This window comes from Drosophila elegans, unplaced genomic scaffold (genome assembly GCF_018152505.1).
Source record: "Drosophila elegans isolate 14027-0461.03 unplaced genomic scaffold, ASM1815250v1 contig_814, whole genome shotgun sequence".
NCBI lineage: Eukaryota > Metazoa > Arthropoda > Insecta > Diptera > Drosophilidae > Drosophila > Drosophila elegans.
Window position 1 is genome coordinate 7,576,673 of NW_024546167.1, and position 21,778 is coordinate 7,598,450.

The 21,778-nt window shown below is 38.8% G+C and overlaps 2 protein-coding genes across 2 annotated transcripts in view; both read right to left on the reverse strand.

Moving 5' to 3' along the window:
* Nucleotides 1-1,936, reverse strand: part of LOC108138239 (chaoptin) — a 41,310-nt gene extending 39,374 nt beyond the window's left edge. The window contains exon 1 of the mRNA XM_017260370.1: nucleotides 1,518-1,936. The gene's annotated coding sequence lies outside the window, so the exon portion shown is untranslated. The remainder of the gene's footprint in view (nucleotides 1-1,517) is intronic.
* Nucleotides 1,937-2,975: 1,039 nt separating this feature from the next.
* Nucleotides 2,976-3,450, reverse strand: LOC108138102 (enhancer of split M1 protein). The gene is made up of 3 exons (XM_017260097.2): nucleotides 3,392-3,450; nucleotides 3,175-3,336; nucleotides 2,976-3,116 (listed from the first exon to the last, which is right to left on the reverse strand). The coding sequence occupies exons 1-3, from the start codon at nucleotides 3,417-3,419 to the stop codon at nucleotides 3,061-3,063; spliced, it is 246 nt and encodes an 81-aa protein (XP_017115586.1). The 5' UTR covers nucleotides 3,420-3,450; the 3' UTR covers nucleotides 2,976-3,060.
* Between the last annotated feature and the right edge of the window lie 18,328 nt (nucleotides 3,451-21,778).

The following is a 21,778-nucleotide window of genomic DNA, read 5'->3' on the forward strand; positions in this document are numbered from 1 at the left end:
GCTGTCAGTGAGGCTTTTCGTCGTCGCCGTTTTGCGGGCAGTCCGTAAAAGCCATAAAAAGAAATATACCAGCAGTGGCAGGGCAAAACAAAAAAAAAGAGGCCCAAAACAAAACTGAGCCGTGAAGAACCAGCGTCGAAAAAAAACTGGGTTAGCTTGGGTACTCCACCCGCACCCACACCCCCACCATACCCCATACCCCGTGCCATTGTTGTTCTTGGTTGTTTCATTTATTTTTTTTAGCACCTATGCACTGTTTTTGCACCTTCTGAACGATGCGCCCTGCTCCTGTCCGTCTTGGCTATTGTTGTCCAAGAAACTCAATGTGTGACACATATGCAGTCGGCACTCCTCCTCATGCCACACACTCGCAAACTCACCAAAAGTTCCCCAGATTTCACTGGGTCGTTCCACTTTTTCTTGGCTGCATCTTGAAGAGCAAACAATCGGATTGAAGGGAGTTGTTTATGGGAAAAGTTTCGACTTGCTAAGAAATTTGTCTGCTCAAGAGCCCGTGCTTTAAAGCATCTTTATTGCAATCTCAATTCAGAATGATAATGGTAACTAATAGTAGTCAATTGGTATTATAAGCAATTGATTAAGAAATAAAACCAAACTTCTTCTTTAGCTAGATCACAAATTTAATCATAGTTTACCAATTGTATATTGATTTTATTTATTTTAAAATTTTTAGATGAACCTTTAATAATTTAATGAAATATTTTTAATAAAGTCTTAGTTTTTTTAGCATTTTCTATTATTTTCCATTAATTTATAAATTGATATATGCGATTTTGCAGTTCAAAAGCTTGCATATGCAAGCTGGATTTCTGCAACTGATACTTAATTAATTAAACAAATTTTAAGCTAAACCAACTCAGTGTTAGACATTGTGATTATTTGCCGAATAGCTGATAAATTATTAACAGCTTTCAAGAACACATCTATTGTTATGGCCAGGCAGCGTAGAGCCCTTGTCTGCTTAATGAAAATGGAAACCGGAATCCACTGTGATCTCTTGCCATGGGCAAAATTGAGTTTTCACCCAGTTGCTTGGGGGGCAATGCAAATACCCAGGGAAAATTTCTGTATGGACCACGAAACCAGGAAAGCAGCAGTATGCATTGAGTCGGTGATGGACGTCGATATGTTTGCCACATTTAATTGGGAGTGTGGGTTGAAGTGTCCACCACCCACTTGCCACTTTCAACCCACCCACCCGTCGAGGTTGTTTATTGGCTGACAAGTGCTGCACATCCGGGCTGCGTTTGCGGAAATGAGCAAATGACTAATGACTGACCACAGCGAAGGCACCCGAGGCGGCAAGTGACCCTTGCCCCTTTGCCCCTTTTCCCCTTTACTCGCTTTTCTGCTTTCTGTTTCTTGTTTCTTGTTTACTGTGCGCTTCAATTAAAGCATCTTGCAGGAAATTGAACTTTTAGTCAAGTGGCCAACGAGTGGGTGGTGTTGGTTGGTGGGTGGTGCTTTCGAGACTGCCTCATCAATCTGTTACGTACTTGACTTGTGGGTGGCGGTTCGTGGGTCGGCGGCTTTTCACGGCTTGAAAAGCGTATCCGTATCCAGCAGTTGTTGCATGTGCCTAGCTTACTCTTCTCCGTTTGCTTTCGCCTTTGCAGCCACTTGAGTTTTGATTACCGATCACTTCACTATGCAATCACCGCTTGATTATTTTTCATTTCATAGGCACTGAGATCTAAAATCTCTCGATAACAATAATATTTGTGGGCCCTCGAAGCCTATCCATATTTTGTGGTCACCATTTTTCGCGATTTTAGCTAGCCGGCTAAGTACGAGATGTTGCCGCTTACCGGCCGCGCACCACCAGCAACATCAATACGGCTATGCCACACACACTCCACACACGCTCCACTTCACTCGCAGTCAATTGAATGCGATGCTCACGCGCCAAATAACCAACGTGCACTGGCACATCCGTGCCACATTATGCGCATTTTATGGCACGTTAGCGACCTCGACACTCGCTTCGTTTTTTAGATCACACGACAGCGGCGACGGCACGCGAGCAACATGCAACATACGGAAATTGTTGTCCTAGGCGCAACAGACCCAAAAACCAAATACCAGAAGCCCCGAAGCCAGACGATACGACCCATGTCGTGGCACTAAACACCCGAAGAATCCCCGATTCCCAGAGAATCTGAGCATGCGCCGTGCCTGAGCCGACATTAATTTGCCACCTGGCAATGCTTTGAAATTTCGAAGAGGAATTCTACACTGGACAGTGATTTGATGACGATGGGCAAAGATGAAGATGAATGGGAATGTTTGGGGGGCAGGAGGAGGGTAGGAGGGTAGGAGGGATTCAAGTTCAGTTTGCCCTTTGACCGCAAAATACCGGCTGCCAGCTAATAAACTCCCGTCAGTGGCAACCAAATTTGTTCTTCGAATTTATTGTGGAACATTCTTCCCGACTAGCCCGAAAACTAAGACTGATAAATGGCCACGCACACTGGCAATTTGCAAGTTCCTGCCAGTTTAGAGAGCACTCAGCTAACCCCAAAAGTTTTCCATTCCCTCCCAGCTCGTTGCGGCTCCTTTTGCTGTTTTTAATATACAATATTAGCCGGTAGTGATGTTTCAATTAATTTTTAAGGTGCACCCCCAGCTCCAATCGAAAAAGGAGCCAGGATATAGATGGTATGGTAGTTTTAAGTTGTAGCAAGGGGGGGTGGAAAAGTGGGAGGTTAAGGCAGAACCGCATGCTAAGATATGATGGCAGATGCCAAGCAGGATGAATAAATGGCTTGGATGCAAAGTTTAAATTTTTCATAGTTGGGTGGCTCGGTTGTTCTGCTCTTATTGGGGGGTTTTTTTGGGAAGTGGGATATCTAAATCTTCCTCATCTTTGTCTTCTTGTGGTTTCCATTGGTCAAACTGGGGAGCAATCGGACTTTTAGCTGTGCCAGTGGATTATTGCAATTTGAAGCCATCTATTTCTGGCCAAGATATATATTTTTTTATTTTTAATGAATTGTTTATATTGTTTAAAATCATTAAAGAATAAAAGATTTCGATATGCTAGTTACACAAGTTGACACCATCCTCACAAAATCCCGCATCGGATCTTATGAATGCTAAAATTAAAAAATTACTAAGGAATCATAAAAAAACTATATTTAAGAAACAACTCACGGGGAAGACTGTTCATCCTTCGGCGGCACTTCTCATTCTCAAGTCCACAAGCGCTGGTTCCCTCGTAGTAACATTTTCCATCGTAGTTGCAGGTTGGCAATATGCACGGCCCACAAGGCCTATTGCAATTTTGGCCCCATCCAAAACCCACTAGTATTAAACCTATTAGGAATATCCAATTATTGTTAAGCGCTGCAAGTCACCATTTATGTCTTACCCAGGAGTACATTAATATATATCTTCATATTTGAAACAGCTATTTGAAACTAATTTTTTGTAAGGACCAAATAAAATAGTTGAAAAATGCGATTAGTTAAGGTTTAACTAATCAAAAGCATATCAAACTAATTTCAATATCTAATTTATATACAAAGGGGAAACGAATCAAAAATGTATTTTGTTGAGTGCAACCAACTATGACAAAACGACTCATTTCTCTCTAAAAGTCTATATTAAGGCTATATATATGTTAAAAATAATCGGTTCATTTCATTATATTTTTGTGGATATTTACACTGATAAGAAATGAAACATTCAAGATAATATCTGGCTTTTTAAATAAAATTTTGTAAACCTTATTTAAAGTAAATCTACAATTATTATGATATATTAAAAATAATTATATTTAAAATGGGTCTTAGTTGTTTTAAATGCATTACATTTTAGTTTAATATGAACTTTAAATTTTAAGATTTTTAAATCAACTCAGACAATAGTTAAATGAAAAATATATAAATAATTGATTTATATTCATATTAAAAATAGTTAGAACCCTCGTTGGAAAAGAGAAATATATGTAGCCCTCATGCTGAGATTTTTCATTCAACAGGCAAAAAATATATGTATGTCAATCGATTAATTAAACCTTAACAATATGTTTTTCCCTGCTTAAGGTTTAAATCTTATTATCAAAATAAATAAATTAATAAATATAATAATTTAAGCAAAACAGGATGGCAAACAACTTTTAAATATATGGATTTCATTAGGAATGCGTGAGGAGATTGCTTTGTAAAGCTTCACAATTTCTGGAAAATGTTCACGGCAATTGGATTTAAACCGTATCGGCTAATCTCAAAAAAATACATTTACAAGTGTCTTTCGTGGTGCTCAACGTTCAACGCGCTGTAGATTTAACAAACAATTTTCAGTCAATTGTGTCGGAACATTCCCCATTTCGATTCAATACCTTCTGCAGTTTAGAGTTGTGCTCGGTTCTGCTGGATACTGCTCATCCTCATCCTCGTCCTCGTCCTGGTCCTCATGCTGCTTCATCTTGTTCTTGTTGTGGTTTAATGGATTTGCAGTTTGCAGTTCCTTAACAATTCCATGTTATTTTCGCTTTTTTGCGATTCCTTTCTCGCGCTTGCCCTTTTCGTGTTGGAGTTGAATTCTCGCAATCTCCCATTTTTTTTTTTGTATTTGGTTCGCTTTTTTATTCTGGTTTCGATTTTGTAGTATTTTTTGTATTTTGGTAATTGCTTGCCATTGTTGGTGGTGCTGATGCAATTGCAGGGTGAACTTTCCCCAGTGGAGTTTTGCAATTGTGGAGCATTGTGCGACTAAAGTAAACTCTTTAAATATCGCCCCGTTTGGGGAACCCTTTTCCCACCGCCCCTCTCCCCCGCGCAGTTATCAATCGAAGACAAATCAGGGAAAAAGTTTCCTTTTTGTTCGGGGAATGAGGGCAAATCTGTGCCTTCAAATTAACTCGTACCCAACACGTATCTAATTTCATTTTCACTACATGTGTGGCACATAAAAAACTAATTCAAAGCGCTCAATATAATTTATATCCTATCTGGACAACAAACAAACAAAGGGACGAGAGAAGAACAAGCAGGAAAGGACGAAAGCAAGAAAGGAAGTGTCAGGGGACCAGGGTTCTGGGACCTGGGAACTGGAAACAGGACCAACCAACGATGCTCAATCGCACACAGCAATCAGCCCAAAAAGGCGAGCGAAATTTTTTGTAATTTTTATGACCCCAAAAGACGCATCAATTCCGAAGGGCAGATCTCCGAACAAAGGACCCCAATACACACCCAATAAGAGGGCGACCGAAGCAAACTTATTTAAAGATGTAAGCGCAATAAAATAAAATAATAAAAATACAACTTTTCACCCATCCTTAGAGTCCACGCTTACCCAAGCGTCCTCGACATTTGTTGGCTTAAAGGCAGTTTGCGGGTGGGTGGACGCTTCTTCTCCGACTATAAACTGTTCCAAGTTATCTAAAGTGTTAAATCACCTGATGCCGTCAGCATGAAATTTACGCACATAAATCTTTCGGGGCAAGCCCAAGTCCGAAACTGAGAATGGGCCCGCAAAAAAACATAAACCAAACATAAGCAGGACCTTTTAACCGAAGAAAAAACAGGACACGAACAACAACTCAAAAAGCTAGAAAAGCGAGAGTTGCTTGGTGGGTTTCAAAAAAGGAGGAAAAACAAAATAAAAGGGTTACCTTTATGCACTTTTAATCTTTTATCATTTATCTTAATTTTAATTTTTTACAACATAATGACAAAATATTGGATTGCCCTATGATAGTGTCATTTGCAATGATTACAAATTAATAAGTTCAATATATTTCATTGATCAATTATTCAAATTATGAATTTATATATTTTCTAAGTTTTATTATTTATTATTAATATGGTGGGTAAACTTATCACAACATATTTAATACCTGCTATAGAAAGAAAACTCTTAGTTAAGTTTCTACAGAATAATTTAAATCCGAAGGACTTGCTTGCATAAAATCTTTATACATACTTCTGACTGCAATTTATTATCTTTTACAAGGATATAAAAATAAAATACAATATTTTGTTACTTTTTCTAACCTTAAAGATAACATATGTGTTCTCTATTTGCATTGGTATTCAACTATAATGTTGAGCCGAAAAGTTCTCAGTTACTCCTCTGGCTGTAGTTGTTTAAAAATGTTGCCCCAGCAGGCCGTTGACAGTCTAAGGTCCCAGACTGTGGGCCAACCCTCACCCGCACTTCAACCCATTCCAGCCCCAGTCATGCGAATTACCGTCCCCTTTGAGGCAAAATAAAACGTGTGCCAGTGCGTTTGGGGCCCGACCTCTGAGTTAGTTTGTGTATATTTTATGGCTTTATAAAAACGCCTGACCTGTCGAAGTTGAGCGGGGTCAGCGATGAGATGCACGGGTTCGATGTGTCTGGATTTTTTTGGGGCCTATCATATGCCCATTGATTGATGCGGGTGGTTGGACAATAAGGGGATTCTGAATTGTTCTGGATTGGACCGGAAGTTGCAATCGAAGTGAAAGCTGTTTCAATAGTGGGTCTGCCTTTGCTTTCGCTGTTGTCACTGATGATTCCTCCCCCCCGTACCCAAACCTACTTGTGATGTTTTTAAGCGACAAAAGCGTTCAACTTTTGCCCCTGCACCTGGCCAGGTTGGTGGATTAACGGGCTCAAAGGGGGTTGTCGCATCAGCAACTGGAAAATCAACAAACAGCGCAGTAAAACTGTTGCAAAGGCAGCGGAAAAAGAGAGCGAAAAAAAAGCAGCAGTAACTGGCATTATAATACAAGCAAAACAAAACAACAAAAGCCAGGTAGAACTGGCGCGAGTTGGCAAGTTGAATGCTTTGGCAAGCGGTTAATGTAATGAAAATGGCAGCGACAATGAAAACAGCATTCGATGTGTACAGGAATATAGTTTTCCCCTTTTTTTCAGTCAGGACAATCCGTACAACTTGCTGTTTCTCTTCTCTGTTCCTTTCTGTTTAAATCGAAAGGCTTGGAATTTCACTGCAGGACTTCAATTGCTACAACACTTGTCGGAAAGTGTTTCAGTGTTGAAACGTAATGTGCATTCATTTAGTACATACTACAAAAACTTCAAGTCGATACATATTTAAACGTGTGTTAAAAACAACACTTGGGGATATGTTCACAGTATTTGTTATAATTAAACGAATTTAAGTTAAATATTTTATCTGTACAATATACACAATACATTTTTTTAAAAATCACTTTAATTGGTTTAATAAACTAAAGAGCTTTAAATGTTGTCACAATTCTACAAATTTGAAAAACGATGTTATAGATCAAAATACATAAATCGAAAGACCCATTTATTTCAATAGCATTTGAATAATGTTTAGGCTGGCCAAAGCGATCGTTACATGTCTGTTTCCATCCACAGAGCAATCACACGAAAGCACGGAAGCAGTGCGCCTTTATACTTTAAAGGCTAAAAGATTTCGCCTCAGTTGTTCTGGTTCAGCTATCTTGTTTGGAATGTTACCCCAGAGGCCTTCAACCAAACTGAAATTGAACAGAATGGAAGTCGGGGAAGGGAGGGGGGATGAATAAAAGAAGCAGAGCTAAGTTGCCTGTGAATTACCTTGGAAAACTTGCCGACAAGTTTGTGCATTTGCCCCCTGGAGCCCCGGTGAACTCAATGATCCCCCGACTGTGTGCAACAAGGTAGAGCCAATAATGAAAAACTACTTCAACATGCAATAAAGCAAAGTGGCAGGTTTTTCGAAAGCAGAATACGAATAATAATGAATTAATTGATTACAGTTAAATGGGAATAGCTACCAGCTGAAGGTTGTTTCACCAAATGATGGCCCAGGGTGGCAAACTACAAATACCACACAGCACAGAGTACGAAGTACAGAAAATTCCTTCGAAAAAGGAACAAACAGTCGACGAAAAACAAATTAAAGCGCACACATCAAGGGTATAATAGCACGGAAGCCCCAAGAAGGAACTTTCCCTAATTAAAGGTATTTCGATATATAATATAATATATATATAAATATACATCGGCTTCACTCTCAAAAGCTCGTCCTCTAATTCCACTCCTGCCGTAATGTAATAGTAATAGAAGAGGCAGCCTAATTAAAATTTAATTGCACATCTAAATGAAATTTACAACAAACAAGTGAGGATGGCCATCCCACTCGGACAAACACACTAGAGCGCTCGTTCAGCAAATGGGGAAAAGATAGACAGCCAAATATCACGCATACGCAACATTGTTCACAAATAATGAATCCCATTTTGCGTGAGTGAAGGAAAAATAACAGTCCTTTGATGAAATCTATAAATAGTGCTTTAGTGGGCTGTAGAACTCAGTTAAAGTCATTTCACATTTGGTTTAATTTGGCAAGAACAATATACATTAAATAATTCCTTTTTTATACATGATAATTTGTTTGTTTTTTACCTTTACCATTTTAAAACAAGGAAATACAAGTCGATAATATATATCTTATCTTATTGAAAATATTTATCATGTAATACAAATAAATATCAAGATCACAAAAAAGTAATTTACTTTACAAATGGGAATTTAAATATTAACATAAAAACCTTGAACTATTCGGAACAATCTGGTAAGACTTTATTGACAATATTATAGAGGGTTTAAAATACTATTTTAAAACGAGATAAATATATTTAATTGTTCTTAAAATACTTTCTATAAAAAGGGATAATACTTACTTATTTTATTCGAGTAGCCGCTTCACCTGGTAAATCAATTGGTATCCCTTTTATTAGTTTTTAAATTCAATTGTACACATAATGCAGCAACCAACTGGCTACCGAATGGCAAACAACCCCTCGCCACGCCCACAAATATGTGCACATTAGGCGGACGGACAGACAAATGAGCAAACCATTTGGCTAAAATATTTTTCCAACTCAGTATCTAACCAAAAAGCACACGGACGCAGTTGTAGTTCATAGAAAACTCTGTGCCAAAAAGTATTCTTTACATAATTTATACAAAATTTCGCACTAATTGCAATAGTTAATGCAGATTTCAACCGCATTTGAATTTGTACGTGCCCCGACGCCCCGCCCACGTTGCCAGACCGCAAAATATCTCATTTACATACAACGCCATGCAGCAGGACATGCCGCCCCATCACAAGCCCATCCTTTCAAGAGACCTGACCAAAGGCAAGCGAACAGCTGTGGACCGCTCATGTGAATTGCATGAAGTGGCGCCACGTGCTCCGCTCGTCCGGTTCCTCCCGCTCCTGTTTTTGTCCGTTTTTTCACCCGATCCTGCTGGTCGAGAGTCCTGCTCCATCAAACGAGTGGTGGCCAGTGAACCAAATAGTTACACGAACAACCGCAATTGATTTTCGAGGGTTGCGGGCGCCAGGAGCATGGCATATCATGTTGGCCAAATAACTGCACTTTTACCACTTTATTAAATTACATGTTTTACCCAAAAACAATGAAATTAAAACGACTCGAACAGCGTGAAATGCAAGACACATGTAATAAATTTAGATTCGTATTTGAAAGGGTCAAGAGGAATGGACCACTTCTCAGTATAAGGGAAATTTTAATGAATTTTTGCGAATATGGTTGAGAAGTGCATCTATTGTCACTACTCATTTTTGAATTGACAATAACTTGACAAACTATTGTTAAAAACTTTACAATATAAATTTCTTTTCAGTCAACAACAGCTTGGAAATATAAAGGAATTGAGTAGCAGAAGTTCCTTTGTCTGCATGTCAGCAAATAAATATGAATGAAATGTATATTTTTAAATGTGTTGCTATTTACAAAGAACTTTCTCATGCATGCCATTTTGTAATTTTAAAAGGTAACAGCTTGTGAACCATAAATAACTTTAGCTACAATGCCCTTTTACCCCTCGGGCTTTTGGTCTTAGAAAATGCGAAACACTTTGCCATAATTTGGCAATCGATTTCTATTTAAATATGCCAGACAAGTCAGATAAGTGTATTAAGTGCTTTATTAAATGCATGTGATAATCGTAATTGAAATTGCACAATCGTTTTTGGCCACTGACACTTGGCAGTCAGCCTGGACAGCTGTGCTTTTGCTGCCTGTGTTGCTGTTAAGCAGCCAATTAGTTGGACAACGGAATGGAGCGGAACCGGAAAGGGCAAGTAGAAGGGGAAGGGGAAGGGGAAGTGGAAGGGGAAGCGGCATGAAACGCAACCGGAACGGAAATCAGGCCGCTTCGGGTCAAATTCGAGCTAAAGCACACATCTGGGGTGGTTGGCTGGGCATATAGACACTCTTGGCAGGGAAATGGATTACGATGGCGAGGGGCTAAATAGACAGCCAAAAAGACGTCCGACGCTTTTGGTCAGTTACAGTCAGTCAGTTACATCAATTGCCAAACAGATGCACTGGCTAAATGGCAAACTGGCAGGCTGGCAAACTGGCCAAACAGACGACGGACAATAATCGTCGGGGGACATGTTGCTCCGAGTTGGAATAAACAGCCGGCAGCCAGACAGATATGAGCTGGGTGTATCAAGGGCAAGTCGAAGGGGGCAATAAGGATTATTATTGTTTGGGGGCAGCACTTGGAGTACTTGGAGCACTAGCTTCACACACAACTTAACTTCAACTCACTAGCATTTATGTCACTCCATCCACAACCCCATCCACTCAGGCCCTCAAAGAACAAACAGAACATTTCGTGGAATTGCTGGGCGTGGTTTGTTGATTAAAGGACCATTCAAATGCATTGCTGGTGTTTGTGTTCACAAAAGCGATAGGCAAACATAAAAAACACAAGCCGAAAGCAGTTTTTCATGTTTTATTAGCTTTTGTTAGCATTAACAATTAAAAACTGGTCGGTTGGATGGCAAAACATAACATAAGAACTTCTATTGAATCACTAGCTTGAGTACCCATTAATTGTTTAAATTTTTAAATTAATGAAGTTATGGAAAACAATTATTTTATTCCGCTAACCGCACAACAATAAGCAGATTTTGAAATAGCTGAAAGGTGATTATTTTCTTTTTAAAAATGTGTTTTTGATTCTCACTGAAAAGTTTTACCAATATAGTTTCAATCATTACAAAGTAACCAAAGAAAAATTATGCTTAGTCAAAATTGTTTCAAAGTCGAGCATGCACAACATTTCATGACACTATTTTTTAGAGCTGTCATTGTAGTGTGAGTAGTTTTTAGCTTTCTGCATGCTATACTTCTGTTTGGTCACCGCCCACATAAAGTGATGTGAGAAACAACGTCATGTACACATTTTTATCCTCCCGTTTGGCGTACATTGGTGTGTGTGCAAACCTTTGTGTGCAGGACACTCTCGGATAATGCAGTCCAACTGAAAATATGGAGTACATACTTGTGTAGAACATGATATTCCATTTGAGGACTTTGAATAATTAATGCCACTCAAAATGCTTGTTTCCCCATTGATAAAGTTGACCCTGCTACAGTTCCGAAGCCACTTACCTGAAAATACACGAGGATATGGAGAACCGCTTAAGTAAGAAGAATATCCTCTACCTTTTCACTAATACATTTTAATACCAATACATCAAACAATTTTAAGAGATTTACTCCCAAAATGTCACATCTTAATTGATGTGATGATCAACAAGTATTTTACTTGATAAAATGAATGTGTTTCCTCAACTTATTTGACTTCCGATTCTTGTAAGATAATTAATTTTACCACAAGGATTCGAATTTTCGATTGTCTAAAGAATCTAATTGATTGATGAGTTTACAAATTTGAAGACAGTTTCGTGGAAAATTGATAAAAAAGCAAAAATTTAACATTATTTATGCCTTTAGCTTAGTTTAAATATAAATTAACACTGCAATTAAAAAATGTATATAATATTGCTATTTCTAGCCAGTAAGCCGTTAAAACATTCCTGGCGGTGAAACATTCGTTTGCAAAGGTATAAAGAATACTAACCACTAAATTATGCATTGTTGCGGCAAACTTTAATTGCCCATTGGTTTAGTTTATGCTGACTTTGATCATTGGACCTATCGGCAGGACAATTCAATTTATGCGAGATACTTTAATTTTATGTAGCTGTCGATAGACAACAATGGACCGCATAAAAAAAAACAGCAAAAAATGGTTAAGTGCTCTTGTAGTATATAAAGAATATGCGGCTTAATCTCGGGAGGTTGTTCTCTCGGTTCCATGACAAATAGTCCTTATCACTGGCCATATAAACACACACAAAACCAGGGGAGCAATTCACACGCACCAGCAACAACAATAGCTGATAAAGATGTTTGGCTGGATTGCTGCTTGTTGTCTTTGCTTTTTTTATGACTTCAATTAACTCCGCTCTGCCGTGTCCTTAGATATCCTTAGATATCCTGGCCATGGTCATGTCGTGCCGAGCTGTGGATGGGAGGATTTGCGTTCATAATTTTTTATCTGCCCAGCTTAAGTTGTCCGCGTTGTTGTTTTCCACATTGTTGGCCTTGGTGTTGTTGTTGCTGTTGTTGTTGTTGCTGTTGTTGTTGTTGCTGTTGTTGTTGTCTTCGGCATGCATCATTAGTTAGCTTAATGTACTGTATGGATATCGCAGTAGTAGACCACGCCCAATGGGACCAGGTGCCCAACTTCCAACTTCTGTCCGTCTGAAGTGGGATTTTTGGGGAAGTGGGCAGGGGGCAGGGGGATGGTTTGCTGGTCATCAGTAAGAACAATAACGCCGGCGTAGCCATGGATATAGATAGCAATCACGATTCGCACACACTGGTTGAACACACACGCACACATACACATACGGCTATACACAAGAGAGAAATTTCCCACTGAAGAAAAACGGCAATCAATTGCCAAAATAGAACCGTCTTAACGTTTCGCTGCTTTCCGAGCCAGTTGTCCACAGTGGGCATTCGATACAAATGCTTGTAGTGATTTTACAGATTTTTATTCTCAAATTATAGGTATCAAGGCCTATTGTTGCCTTTTCGTTGTGCCATTTAAATCGGAATCCGATGTAGCGTAATTCTGGTAAACTAAATTTAAGTGCTTACATGTTACTTAATTGTTATTTTTATATAGAAACATTTTTCGTTGAATGAAAATTGTATGTTGAACAATAAAATTACGATTTCAACTGGCTTGTGTAATGGTTGGTTGTCACCGGTAATCGAAAAGTAAAAGCAGTTTAAAATAAGGAAACTTGTGGCTTTAAATCAAATGCATGATTGAATTTTATACTGATCAACCCTTTATTATGGTCACAAGAACGAGAGGATTTCGACTTCATTATTATTTGCCTCAGAAAGTTGCTGAAAAGTATGCAATAACATTAACGTATCTTAAGATGTGGTTACTTGACTATTTTATGTTCGACCTTTAATAAAGATTAAGTTCTTCCCATCCCAATTGAAATTAGCGAGTGCTGTCTGTATTCATCCGAGAAAGATAATCGCAACTAGAACGGCCATTTATACGGGAGCTCCCTGCTTACGACTTTTGCAGCCTATACTGCAGTAGTTGTAGTTCCATGACGGCACTCCACCTCGATTACCTATACTCCTCCGCAGAGACATCCGGCCACCCTTCACCCACTTTCACCCACTTCCATTGCCATTTCCCCATTTCGCGAACGGCCTTTGTGTGTTTGACGTTTATGTTAACATGTGTGTTGTCTGCCGGCGCGTGTCTCTGCGGTAGTGTGCTTGTGTGTGTGTGTAAGTGATGGTTGTGTGCGTGTGTGAGTGGGTGGCTGAGCATCTGCGGCGTGCCAGGAGCCCAAAGTCTGGGATCTGGAGCTTGAACCGGAGCCGGAGAATCCCCAATCCCCCCCGCGACCCACTCGCCATCCGGCTAATGCGGCATCTCTGGCACGGCTAAATCGCCTTCGTGTGCGTCGAACAGTGGAGCAAATTGTGCGTAAAATCGCATGAACAATCATATGTGTGTGACTGCCATCATTTAATGGATTAAAAGAATATTTTTTGTATCAATAAGGGGACAAGTGTATAAGCCAAACAAAAAATACATGCGAAAAATACATAAAGGATATAAATTTAGTTATATAAATGTATTTTATAGAACGGTTGTTGGTTGAAAAACGACTCACTTAAAAATAGATAACAATTAAAAATAAATATATGTCTTCTTAAATATACTAAATATTTGTACGAAAATTTTGATATTTCAATTAAATGTAGTAGAATAAAGAAAGGAAACAATAAAAAAAACCGTTCTTACTATTAAGCTTAAGAGATCTGAAAGTAGTCGACGTACTTGTAAGCTTATTTTTTTCTCCCAATATCTCTGTATAATCTGGTCCACTGTGCTTTTATGGCCTTTGTTTAACTTTGCTCCTTGCGGATGCTTGTTGCTGTCTTTTGTTGTTATTTTGTTTTGGTTAGCAGTTGAAAAAGCGGGAAGATACCAGCAAACAGAGGGAGTGGGATTGAACCCTGATGGAGGACGAGGAGGGATTGGGATGGGGGAGCAGCCATAAAAAAGCGCTCGAGGTTGTTAAATTGACAACGTTAAACACTTTGTTTGGCATTTTCTGCATTATTAGGCCAACTGCTGCCGCTTGTCGCTGTAATTGATGCCAGAACCCCGTCAAATCCTCCCCTGGCATCCCTTGCCACTCGATCTCCATCGAGAAACAGTGATTTAAATGGCTCAAAAGTTAAGTTTTCGTAATGCGTAAGCGGCTTAGAGGGGTCCTCATATATGAACGATTGGGCCAAAGCCCTTCTGTCGTGTGCGGAACGCTGAGGACGATAAAAGGATGGCTCACAAGCTGTGCGAACAAACATTTCAGTGTTACAGCTTCGTCAGTTAATTTCACTGTCAATTTAAAATGACATTATTATATTGAAAAGTTTTTAATCCCTTTAAGTGGCTGCCACCGAGCGGAAGGATGAAATGAGATGAGTTGAGTGGATCAAAGCGCAGAGGGGAGGGGAATTGCTATTTTATGCATAAAATTCGATTAAATGTCAGAAAGGTTAAGAACAAAAATCTCTGACTCTGACATCCTGCGCATCCTGATGCGCTGCTTGATCCTTAAATTAGGCACGAGCGCACGTAAATCTGTTGAATGTCATGTCAAAAGGGGCAAAAGCCAAAGCTCGTAAAGTCGTCCATTTCCACTTCCTTTTCCCTTTTCCCCTTTCCCCTTTCCCCATTCGTTTTTCTTCTTTTTTTTTTTGGTTTTATGGCAAAAGGCAAAAAAGGATTATAAACCAACCGGCCCCTCGAACTTCTCTCAAGCAAATCGCATAAAATGCAAAAACGTATTAAAATTGACAATAAAGCGAATTTTTTATGTTTATGTGCGCAGAGTGAGACAGGGCGAATGAACGGTGTTGGATAAGGGGAATCGTTTAAATTTTTTAAAACGCCGAACCACTTTAAAGCTCGTTATGCATTTTTTATGCCGCCTCAAAGGGCCGAGCAAGCGGAAAAATAAGCACGAGCAGAAGGGAAACCAAACGGAGTACGGCAAGTAAGGTTCTGTTTATTTGCCACTTAATTTGCCTCAGTCTGTTTGCAGCTTAGTTTGGCCACCCACATCCACACCCACACCCGCACCCACATCCACCAGCCGTTTCACCTTCTGCAGCTCCACTCGAGTACGAAATATCTGCTCAGCTGCAACTTATGAGGCACCTGCTCGGATCCCCCCACTCTGCCTTTCCATATGCATAAACACGCTCCGGCCCAAAACGCCCCAACATCCACCATTCAGACTCTGTCTTTGGCCATTCCCTGTTCAAGTTTTCGCCCTTTTCTTCAGCTTGTGAGGCTCTACTCTTTTGCACATAGTTATTCTCGAAGCAAGTTGTACAAAACAAAAAAGGACTTGTTTTAAGAAAAATCTGGTATGCTAATTTTTAATTTGTATTAGTTGACAAATGTTTGCAAATAATATATATATGACAAAATAAATAAAAGCTAATTTAATGATTTATGTTTAGTTTGCAATAATTAGTGCTCTAAAATTTTTTACCAGCCAAACTATTTCTTGCTTTCATATTTTTTGTTTTAAAATTTGGAATAGCAAAAGCTTTGTATATTTTCATCATAGAACTCTATAAACACATTACAAAAAGTTCAATCAAATGTAAACTCTATAATTCATAAATATTGTGTTTATTTTTTTCTTTAAATGAACACTCATTAATTTTTCATTGCTAGCAATCAAATTTAAACACTAAATTACATCTGAATGCATACAAAAATATGATCAAAATGTAAATCTGCCGCCATTAACACGCTAATTTTTTCACAAGCCTTATTCGGTTGCCAATTGTTTTTAAAAAAAATTTACTTTTGCATAACTGCGGCGCCCACTATAATTTTCATTTATAATTTATTCATTTTAACACTTGCTTATAATTTTACCTTTTTTTTGTCCATCCCCAGAGCATTTATGCATCGGCGTGACTATTTCTGTTTTTGCCAATTTTTCACTCCTCTTTTTGTGTTGGAGTTATTACAGAAAGTTGGGAAGCATAAAAATTTCTTACTACTTGTCTGCAACGAACCGTAAAAACTTATGACTTGTCTGTTGGACGCACACAGCTCGACATATAGAATGTAGGTAAGTTTTTTTTTTTTCTCAAGTGGGGATGTGGAGTAAACTGACCTGGGAGACGCGGCGAGGAGATCTATATCCGCTTTGTCTGCCTGGAACAGACCAACAACAATAAGCCGCCGCTGCACTTTGTTTGTTTGTGCCGGTAATATTTCCTTAAATCGAGTAAACAAGTGGAGTTCAACAAAGCGGAAACGGAAGCACAATGCGTAGCGTTCGCAGCACAAACACACACACACACACAGAAGAAGACATGAGTGTTGCTTCCTTCATGTAAGGAGCTTCCCAAATGCGAGGGATATTGTCTCAAAATATGGCGGCAAATATATTTTCGCTCAGCTGCAACAACATTCAGCTGAAGAGGAGCTCCTTGCTTAGACATCTTTTTGTGTTTTTCTTGGAAATTGCTGTTAAAAATAACAAAAGCCCGTCGTGAGTTCCTCTTGCTTGCTTGCCTGCTTGCTGCTTGCCAAGTTACATCCTTCCTGTAGCTCGGCTGTTGTTTATCCTTGTTCCACCGACACCGAACAACGAACACCGAACACCGAACACCGCCCAACGCCCTCATTTGCCCACTCAATTGAAATCGAGACACACACAGCGAGCGAAGCGGCAATTGTACTTATTTGGACTGCTAAATGGCATAATCGAAGGCAACTCTCGGGTCAAGGACTGCCGAATGTTCCTGGGGGGCAATTCCCCAGAGATTCCGGATACGACAGGCTTTGTTGTCATCTTGTCTCGATTGCAATGGATCCTGGCCTGATTTTGGCTTCGCATTTCAGGCACTTCGCAGCGACACTCTCTTGGGTTAATGTCTGCAATTCAGGGCATCGCAACTCATCTCGTGAACCTTTTAAATTGAATTTAAGAATTAAGGCAAATAATTATGATTTTTTTTAAATAGAAAGTAATGCACCTTTAAAAGGCGACATTTAGATGCCATTTATATCATATTTTCAAATCCACAATTATTATTTCGCTTTGAAGATAATAATTTAATAAATTTATTTTTATTTTTAATTAGTTCTATCATTTTCATAATCACACATATAAATTAATACATTTATTTTCATTTCATTTTAATTATTGAAATTCTAAGTGCTTTTATCAGCTAACAAAGAATTGTATTGGGGAGTGTTCCTGGAACACAGAAAATGTATTTACTTAAAAGTCACTTGTGACCATTGGGTTTGTCCCACTGGGATATTATTTACTTTTCCTAATGAGTCATAATCGATAAACGAATGGCTGATAGATGGTTCTTAGCCCCAAAGTTGTTGACAGATTTGCCGTTTTAACGTTTTTGGGGCTGCTTTGCTCTTGATGTTGGCACAGAAACCGAGGAATAACTTCAAAGTAATGTTAGGTAAAGTTAAAAAGGGAGCATTTATTAAATTCCACTTAACTTCCTGCCGGTCTTTAGTCACTCTCTACTCTATATATTTACTGCAGGGGGAAATTCTCAAGGAAAAGAGCAAGGAAAGCTAACTAAGAAGTTTGAGCTGCTGTTGATGTTTTCGCTGGCATATTTCTCGTGCCTTTTCATCTCTTCAAAACTCACAGCATAGCTTGCTGGTCCTGCAAAGGAAAAGTTCAAGAGTTTGCCGGCAATAACTTTAAATAGATGAGACACCGCAACATGCGCCCAAATTGTTTGTCATCAAATTATGTATATGTCGATTGTTGTAGCCGCTGTTGGGTTTTCCGTTTTTCGTTTTTGGTTTTTCGTTATTTTATTTGGAGGGTATTCGGTGCGGTGAAAAACCACGAAAGCAGGGTGAAAGGCAAAAAACGGGCATCATTAAAATGCTGTTACCGGCCTCTGGTCTCTTTTGGACTTTGGGCAATGCCATAGCTTGACCCCGAAACTCTTCTGTGTGCCGACAGAGGGCAACCGCAACCAAGATTGCTCAGGCATATACCCTTTTTTAATTTGCAACATGTCATTGGCAGAAAGACAAGAGTGAAAGGGACTTGGTGGCGGGGCGGTTTCCGAGGGGTCGACATGGCCCCTCCACCCCCCGCCTTGCCACGCCCCCCCACTGCCAGCTCACGCTTTGTTGCGCCTTTTGTTGGGCCTTCTCTTGGTTTTTCCCACCGCTCCTTTTTTGCGCTTCGGCCAAATAACCCAAGCAAAAACAGAATTAGCAGCAACGCCGACGACAGCGAAGGGAAAAACAAAAGATGAAGCGCAGGCAAAACAGGACACGGCCGAAATTCGAGGCGAGGGGAGGCTCTAAAGTTACCTAATGACAATCTTGAAGTTGCTTTATTAGGTATATACAATAAATGTAAGGTGTGCTTAAGGTATAACTTTTGTTCAAAAAAATACATACTATAAAAACTAATAAAAACATAAGCAGAATATGCAGCTCCCAAAGCAGAAAATCTTTGTTGCTTTATAGCACAAATAAAAATGTAATACCATTAATTTTATTGCTATTTCAATACACCAACCAAGTATCAAATCAATGGGATAAACATTGTGGCCATTTGTTTCATTTCTGAATATTAAGAAAGTACCCTTAACCTATTGATTGTTACCAGAAAATTTTCTTAGAATTTATTAGTGACTTAGCTTTGTCTAAAATATGTCTTTATTTAAATAATACATTTGGGTTCGACCTTTTGCCAAATGATTTATTGTCTTTCATTTCTTGTAGTTGGCAATCAGCACTTGCAAACAAAACTTTCAATCGACCTACGATGCTCACCGCAAAAACATATATGTACAGTGTGATAGACGATGGGAAATGAACAAAAAAAAAAAAGAAGAAAGCAAAGGGAGAAAGGTAGGTGGTTGAGGGGGAGAAAGGGAAACAAGAGAAATGAAAGATTTGGGAGCAAGCGGGATGGCAGATACAATGTCATACAAATGACCCATATTAAATTTATTACGGCTCCGGGAACAGGACAATGAAATTCAATAGCCAGTAGAGGAGAAGAACCTAATGGCAAGCAAAACAAATCAGCAACGCCTAAGTCGACAGACTTATGTACACATAAGAATATATTTATTGTGCTATATGTATATGGGGAGTGGTTATTGAAGGGGAGGGAAAAGGGGAATGAAAATACGCTTAAGTTGAATTTTTGGGTAAACTTTTTCCTCTTGCTTTTCTTTTTTCGATTATGTTTTGTTTCCGTTACTTTCTGCTTAATCTAGGACGCGGCTTCCCCAAATTGATTTATAATCCCGTCTCGAATTTCCCCCCTTTTCTTTGAGTGTTATTCAGTATTTTTGAAGAAAGTTTTGTCTTTCACCGCTGCGCTCAGATCTTAATGAAATATTTCAATTACTTTGCGATTAATTGGGAAAACATTTTCCACTGCATATTCGAGGTGACGCGTCGCAGCGATTCGTGCTCACTGGCTTCAAATTTTCTTTTTGTTTACCTGCTACATGTGCACGAAGCCCATTATCCTGCAGCTAATTAAGAAACGTGAGACAAATGACAAGCGCCGGAATATTGTGTGTTATGCGACAACCTCAAAAGAGACATGTACGTATAAAAATGAAAGACAGCCATGCTGTGTCAAGATATTGAAGACATTTTTGACCGAGATAAGATATACTCAGCAAGCTAAATATTTATACACATGGTGTAAAATGGTGAAACAAATTTACCTAGAGTAACTACAAATGTTGAAATATGTTGGACCGCAAAAAGTTGACAAATTTCCAAATCGGTTCAATTGCCTTTACGAAGTGAAAGTATGAAGAGAAACAAATCCGATTACCCTTGACTCTTTGTCCCAGAAACTATTTATTATTTCCTTAAGTTTTTATTGATTTTCGAAGAATATGCTTTTGGATTTTGAATGTGTCATAAGGCCGAAAATAGAATTAAAGTATTGATAAAATAAAACAAAAATTAAAATCTTTGAAATTTTAAATTCAGTCCGTTAAAAAAGTTTGAAAAATGGTTAAAATATGTATAAATGACTTTGAAAATTATTTAATACCCATTTTTTGTTATTAAAGCTTTTTAAATATTTATATTTAGGCTTCCAATTGAGAGAATTAATATACCCTTAGATAAAGCAAAATAAAACCCATAAGCCAAGATCCACATACCCAGGACACACAGACACATAAGTTAGTATACACAGCTAAAACTTGCTGGGGTTAAGACTGTAGCAAGAAATTTATTAATTATCAACTGGCCGAGGTCGAGATTGTAGATGTTCTGCCACTTTCGCCTCCATCCCATCCCGCTGTACCGGCAAACACCCACAGACAATCACAGCAAAGTCCTGATTGGCATTTAAAGCTCTTTAGGATAGCTCTTCATGCCATCCATCGAAGCGAAGGATCTGCGAGGGAGGATGGGCGTTCCGCAGTCGAAGAGGCTGACAGCAAAAATCGAAGTGGAGTGACTACATTGAGCCTCAGCTGAGCTGCTTAACGCAGCCAGAGTTCTGACATAATCCATGCAATTGTAAATTTAATAAGGCCAATGGAAAAGGGGCAACAGAGCAGCTTTGCGATTTGTTGTGGTGGTTCCTCGCTGGCTTGAGACAGTGAGGAGTCGAGCCAATTAAGCAATCCATCCGAGCACCGTGGTCACGAGCCTGAAGAAATTAGCCAAGAAAACTTTCAAGTGCCCAAGTGCACTGGCATCGTCCTTACGTGCTTCAAGCTCAGCGGTTGAAATCTTAAACCAATTCCTGTTGTGAGGATTCCCCTGGTGCAGGCACATAAGTAAATAGAAATTCAACAAAATGAAGATTAAGTAAAACGAACAGATTGAAGCTTAAAGTACCCAATAGCTCATGTTTTTCACTTTTTAGAGAGACTTTCTAACAAGAAAGAAAGCAAACGTTGGCATCCCGAAGTTTATATACCCTTGCAGTTATTACAAAAATTATTTATTTTTTAAAGCATCCAATCTTTGATTTTTTTTTTGCGTATATGTTTAAAAACATTGAAGCTATGATGATTTTCAGCTCAATTTTTTTTAATTATAGTTTCTGTGGGAGCTATAAGATACGTTTTTGTTTTGGTATATGCATTAACCATTTTCATAAACATTATGAAAACTGGTTCTTTATTGTGTTTATTTGTTAGCTGCATACATTTGCAATCTCTTGGTTTTAACGTATGTGTTGTTATAGGTTGATTATTTACCTGTCCGACTTATTAGTAACTTCAGTCTCTTAAATAGTTGCATAAATTATTCAAAATGTTTTAACATCCTGAATATTTTATTTGGGTAAACCATTCAAAAATTCTATATATTTAAA

Bases quoted from the DNA above. Each gene is read 5' to 3' on its own strand.
- LOC108138102 (XM_017260097.2), bottom strand. From the start codon at position 3,419: ATGAAGATATATATTAATGTACTCCTGG. The intron at 3,337-3,391 runs GTAAGACATAAA...TATTCCTAATAG, and splicing joins ATATATTAATGTACTCCTGG to GTTTAATACTAGTGGGTTTT. The intron at 3,117-3,174 runs GTGAGTTGTTTC...TTTTAATTTTAG, and splicing joins AAGGATGAACAGTCTTCCCC to CATTCATAAGATCCGATGCG.